The sequence below is a fragment of the Tupaia chinensis genome, unplaced genomic scaffold (genome assembly GCF_000334495.1).
Source record: "Tupaia chinensis unplaced genomic scaffold, TupChi_1.0 Scaffold147003_1, whole genome shotgun sequence".
Classification (NCBI taxonomy): Eukaryota; Metazoa; Chordata; class Mammalia; order Scandentia; family Tupaiidae; genus Tupaia; species Tupaia belangeri.
In genome coordinates this window covers 1,334,515-1,340,562 of record NW_006206856.1, presented here as the reverse complement: position 1 = coordinate 1,340,562, position 6,048 = coordinate 1,334,515, and the positions used below count along the sequence as shown (strand labels likewise).

General features: G+C 61.1%; 1 protein-coding gene across 1 annotated transcript in view; it reads left to right on the top strand.

Annotated features, from left to right (window-relative positions):
• DNAH1 (dynein axonemal heavy chain 1) overlaps positions 1 to 6,048 on the top strand; it is a gene marked incomplete in the record, with an annotated part of 89,651 nt that overhangs the window by 80,366 nt on the left and 3,237 nt on the right. The window contains 13 exon segments of the mRNA XM_027768604.1: positions 558 to 677; positions 777 to 926; positions 1,033 to 1,193; positions 1,984 to 2,209; positions 2,332 to 2,527; positions 2,848 to 2,999; positions 3,664 to 3,860; positions 4,073 to 4,217; positions 4,425 to 4,583; positions 4,661 to 4,792; positions 5,491 to 5,661; positions 5,735 to 5,914; positions 5,994 to 6,048. Coding sequence (XP_027624405.1) covers positions 558 to 677; positions 777 to 926; positions 1,033 to 1,193; positions 1,984 to 2,209; positions 2,332 to 2,527; positions 2,848 to 2,999; positions 3,664 to 3,860; positions 4,073 to 4,217; positions 4,425 to 4,583; positions 4,661 to 4,792; positions 5,491 to 5,661; positions 5,735 to 5,914; positions 5,994 to 6,048 — 2,044 coding nt within the window.

Sequence of the window (6,048 nt, the reverse complement as noted above, 5' to 3'; positions counted from 1 at the left end):
CTCTTGCCCACCCTCTTTCCTGGCCCCTGACTCAGAGATGCCTCCCCTGAACCCTCCAGGGCCCTGCAGAGGGGAAGTAGGTAGGGGAGGAGGGGAGGCTGGTCTGAGAATGACACAGTGCAGCTGAAGATGGGGAGTGGGTTTAAGGGGTGCTTTTAGAGGACAGGGTGGGTTGGGAGAACAGTGTCCAGAGCGAGGGTTAAGAAAGACTTCCTGAGCTAGACCCTGAAGGGCAGGAGAATTGGCAGAGAAGCAAGAAGCTGTAGGCAGAGGCCGAGCACGGAGGGCCAATGGCACACGGCTCCCAGGAGGTGGTCTCTGCACGAGGACTCAGTAGGCAAGAGGACAGAAAAGTCCAGCGAGGGAGAGCATCAGGAGTCAAGCAGGAGTGGGGGAGGCAGGAGGCCCTGGGGTGGAGGCCTTGTCTGCACTGTTGCCTAGCCCCCACCTCTGAGGGCCGCAAAAGGAGAGGGAAGGCCGTAGCCACAGCTTGAGGATGGGGTGGCTGACCTGCTCCTCTGAGAGCTCTGCCCCAACCTGGCACCTGGCCTCCCCAGATCGCGGGCCTCCCCAACGACAATCTGTCGGTGGAGAACGGAGTCATCAACCAGTACTCCCAGCGCTGGACCCACTTCATCGACCCTCAGAGCCAGGCCAACAAATGGATCAAGAACATGGTGAGCCTACCCTCTGGGCGCTGCCCCCAGCCCAGCCGGCCTTGGCAGGTGTAGGGGGCAACCAAGTCTCACCGTCCCCCCTGCTCTGCTCCCCTGCAGGAGAAGGACAACGGGCTGGACGTGTTCAAGCTGAGTGACCGTGACTTCCTGCGCAGCATGGAGAACGCCATCCGCTTCGGCAAGCCGTGTCTTCTGGAGAATGTGGGCGAGGAGCTGGACCCAGCCCTGGAACCTGTGCTGCTCAAGCAGGTGGGCAGGCTGTGGGTAGGGCGGCCATAGGCCTGGACAGGGAGAGGTTAGCCCTTATGTGCTGATGGGGAGTTCAAGCCATGCACCTGTCTGTCCCACCCACCAGACTTATAAGCAGCAGGGGAACACGGTGCTGAAGCTGGGGGACACGGTGATCCCCTACCATGAGGACTTCAGGATGTACATCACCACCAAGCTGCCCAACCCGCACTACACACCTGAGATCTCCACCAAACTCACCCTCATCAACTTCACTCTGTCGCCCAGGTGGGCCCCAGCCCTGGACCCCTGAGCCTCAGCTTGGCCTCCACCTGCCCAGCTGCCCCTCTGCCACCCCCAGGCCAGGACTAAGGGTCTTTCTCCCACTCGAAGTCTGCACCAGCTTCCTCCCAGGCCTCTGACATTGCAGGCTGTCCTGGCCCCTCCGCTAGCTCCTCTTATCTACCACCATCCCCACTAAGGACCCCATGTCCAACTTATCCTGGGCCTGGTTGGAGTCCCCAGCCTTCTGGCCAACCCCAGCCCTACCTTCCTCTCCAGCGTCGCCCTTCCTGGGCCCTGTGCATGCACACCTGGGCCGGGCACACTCTGGCTTCTCACGCCCAATCTCTGCTTTCTCCTCTTGCTGTCTCAAACTCAGGCATTATGGTTTTTTGCTGGCCACCAGCAAAAGCAAAAAAACCAGACCCCAGGCCTGCTCTCCGCTAAGGCCTCCATTTTAGTGGCCACTGTGAACCTCTTCACAAACCAGGGGGTGAAAAGACCCTTATGACCTGTCCCTACTGGCCACCCACAACCCCTGCTGAGGAGGGTTGTCCAGGGACTCTAACTGGCTGGCCCCTGCTGGGATTCCCAGCTGCCACTCGAGGTCACCCTGAGGACCAGCCTTTTTGAGCACAGGCCCTGTATTGGCCTTGCACCTGGGTGGAGGCAAGGCCTCCCATGCTGACACTGACAAGGTTGCTGGGCTCTTGGAGCTCCAGGGGCACAGGTACATAGGTGAGCAGGCCCTTGGGGGTCCCCTATGGGTGACACTATGGTGTCCCTGCCTCGGTAGTGGCCTGGAGGACCAGTTACTGGGCCAGGTAGTGGCCGAGGAGCGACCCGACCTGGAGGAGGCCAAGAACCAGCTGATTATCAGTAATGCCAAGATGCGTCAGGAGCTGAAGGACATCGAAGACCAGATCCTGTACCGGCTCAGCTCCTCCGAGGGCAACCCCGTGGATGACATGGAGCTCATCAAGGTGCTGGAGGCTTCCAAGATGAAGGCTGCAGAGATCCAGGTCAGCAACTGCCCGTCACCCACTGCCCCCACCAGCCCAGGCCTGTCCTGCCCCTCCCACTTCCGCCTTCTGCTCTTTGCCAGCCTAGCTGGGCCTGACCCTCCCCCCCACCGCACTCCCAGGCCAAGGTCAGGATTGCAGAGCAGACCGAGAAGGACATCGACCTCACACGCATGGAGTACATACCCGTGGCCGTCCGCACCCAGATCCTCTTCTTCTGTGTGTCCGACCTGGCCAACGTGGACCCCATGTACCAGTACTCCCTCGAGTGGTTTCTCAACATCTTCCTCTCTGGCATTGCCAACTCAGAGAGGGCAGGTAGCTCGGGCCCTCATGCACCCTGGGCTCCCACCTGACAGACACACCACGTGTGGACACATTCTCATAGTCGGACATGCACATGTAAACTCACACCTGTGTTCACGTGCACGTGCCCTCTTACCACACTCACGATACATAAGGACACACGCCACTCCTTGCCTTCCCTAGAGCCCCTGGCTGGGAACACCAGCTGCCCCCAGGGATGCCAGACTGCCCCTGTGGCTGCTGGGAGCCTGTCTAGGCCAGGCCAGGCTGGATGGCAGGACCTTCTTCCTCTGAGCCTCCCCGTGCTCTGCCATCGCCTCTCTGTCCTGCAGACAACCTGAAGAAGCGTATCGCCAACATCAACCGCTACCTGACATACAGCCTCTACAGCAACGTCTGCCGCAGCCTCTTCGAGAAGCACAAGCTGATGTTCGCCTTCCTGCTGTGCGTCCGCATCATGATGAACGAGGGCAAGATCAACCAGGTGCATGTGCAACAGCTGGCCGGGTGGCCAGCCCAGGACTAGAGCCTGCCGGGCTGCCCTGCAGGGCCTGAGGGAGCAGAGTGGAAGAAAGGGGGAAGCCAGGCACAGGGGTATGGCAGGAGCAAAGGGGCAGAGGCCTACGGAGACACAGTCCTTGGTTCGTACTGGCCCTCTGGGTGCTGTGAGCGCAGGCCTCCTCAGAGCCAGGAGTGTGCCAGTGAGCAGAGATGACCCCGGGGACAGAGTGACCCAAGCTTTCTGCCTGCCTGGCCATGAGCACACGTTCTCATGAAGCCCCACAGATATGGAGGCATATTGGACAGCCTTGCCAGGAGAGTGACAGCCATCGCCATGCAACCCCTACCCATGTGCCCCGCACTGGGTTCCCAGTACCCTCTCGCCTGGGGAGCAGCCAGAGTCCTGACTCTTCCTACTTCCCAGCTGAGGAGACCAGGGCCAGGAGAGGCCGAACCCTTTGCTCTAAGAGCACACGGCCAGCCAGCCAAAGGCAGAGTGGGACACACACCAGGCCTGTTTCACTAGTACCCCAACATTCAATTTCTCTGGGTGAGGTGGTCGTAGAGGCTCCGCTGGCTGGGGATGCTCAGAGGCAGGGAGGAGCTGGCGACAGGGCCTATGTACCAGCCTTTCCACCCCCTGCTAGGGTGAGTGGCGCTACCTCCTATCCGGAGGCTCCATCCAGGTCATGGCCGACAACCCTGCACCAGACTGGCTGTCAGACCGGGCCTGGAGAGACATCCTGGCCCTTTCGAACCTTCCGGCCTTTTCCTCCTTCCCCTCTGACTTCGTGACGCTCCTCTCGGAGTTCCGGGTCATCTTCGACAGCCTTGAGCCCCACCGGTGAGCCGGCTCTCAGCGTCCAGCCGAGCAGGCACTGCGAGAGCGTGAGATCCCAGGAAAAGGTCTGCCCAGCAGCCTTCTCTGAAGGGCCACCCCAGGGTGCCCTGCAGCTGTGCCCCCAGATCTGTACTCCTGGGGCACCCCACTCTCCCCTGCTGTCCAGAATCCCTGGGGCCAATTGCCAGCTCTGAGAGATGTGGGCACTCTTGCAGGGAGCCCTTGCCTGGCATCTGGGACCAGTACCTGGACCAGTTCCAGAAGCTGCTGGTCCTTCGCTGCCTGCGTGGGGACAAGGTGACCAATGCCATGCAGGACTTTGTGGCCACCAACCTGGAGCCACGCTTCATCGAGCCCCAGGTAAGTGCCAGCACTGGGCAGGGCTGGCACACTGGGCTCGCCCAGATATACTTCCGCAGCCTTGGTCAACCCGGGACTCCTACCATCTCCAAAGAATCGAGGAGGTTCCAGGTCCCTCTGGACCTGCCTGGGAGCCCCGGGCTGCCCCTCCCTGTCCTGGTCGCGGTCTTGCCTCAGCCCTGCATGGTGCTCTCTCTGCCCTCGCAGACTGCCAACCTGTCAGTGGTGTTCAAGGACTCCAATTCCACCACGCCCCTCATCTTCGTGCTGTCACCCGGCACAGACCCCGCCGCTGACCTCTACAAGTTTGCCGAAGAGATGAAGTTCTCCAAGAAGCTCTCTGCCATCTCCCTGGGCCAAGGGCAGGTAGAGGCCAGGAAGGGACTTGCAGGGGGCCGGGGGGCCAGCAGGTCCCCCACTGCACAGTGCCTTCTCCTCCCCAGGGCCCTCGGGCGGAAGCCATGATGCGCAGCTCCATAGAGAGAGGCAAGTGGGTCTTCTTCCAGAACTGCCACCTGGCGCCGAGCTGGATGCCGTCCCTGGAGCGCCTCATCGAGCACATCAACCCTGACAAGGTGCCTTGCTGTCTGTCACAACCTGCCAGGACCTCCGGGGCTGGAGGGGACCCAGCACTGCCGTCAGGGACCTGGGAGGCTTAAGTGGGTTACTCCTGCAAAGTTCGCAGCCCAGCCCGGGGCCAGAGCAAGCTCAGTACTGACACACGTGCCACACATCCACTAGATTCATCTTACCAGCGACCCCCGAGTTACTTCCCCAGAGCCCCCAGCCGGGACTGACTGAAGACCCCCTCCCTCCCTATCTATAAAAAGCCAGCACTCACATGCACTGACCAGAGAGAGATGGAGAGAGAGACAAGGCGAGGGAGGAAGTACCCTCAGTGGGGCATGGCCATGCCGTAGCCCCTTTTCCATTCTGCATCCTGTCTGGATTTGGGGCACACACGGGTGCTGACCTGTTTTTCAAGCCGCTGGGGCCGGGGCTTGAACCGCACTGTCAGCCCTGTGAGTTCCAGCTCCCTTAACCACCAGGCCACGAACTGACCCAGTCTATTTATTCATTTAACTGATGGGTAGCACTGTGTGTTTTTTTCTTGACGTTCACATGCTTTGTGCCAGAGCCCAGACTCTTATATGCGGCAGCCTTGCCTGGTGCACTCCAGGGGTGGGGTCCGACTGAGAGTGAGTGCAGGGTACCTGGTAGGAGGGCGTGACCAGGTAGGGGCTCTCTGCTTACATGGAGCCGTGGCCCCCAGGTGCACCGGGACTTCCGCCTGTGGCTCACCAGCCTGCCCAGCAACAAGTTCCCAGTGTCCATCCTGCAGAACGGCTCCAAGATGACCATCGAGCCCCCGCGCGGGGTCAAGGCCAACCTGATGAAATCCTACAGCAGCCTCAGCGACGACTTCCTCAACTCCTGCCACAAGGTGGGACCCACGTGCTGCACGCCCCCTCCCCCACCCATGCATGCCCCTCACAGCCCTGCCCAAACTCCCACAGGTAGCCGAGTTCAAGTCCCTGCTGCTGTCCCTGTGTCTGTTCCACGGGAACGCACTGGAGCGCCGCAAGTTCGGGCCCCTGGGCTTCAACATCCCCTACGAGTTCACGGACGGAGACCTGCGCATCTGCATCAGCCAGCTCAAGATGTTCCTGGACGAGTACGACGACATCCCCTACAAGGTGCACCCGGAGCAGGGGCCGGGCTGGGCCTGGCCGGGCCAGGGCCTGGGGGGCATCCTCACTCACCCCGCCCCCGTAGGTCCTCAAGTATACGGCGGGTGAGATCAACTATGGCGGCCGTGTCACCGATGACT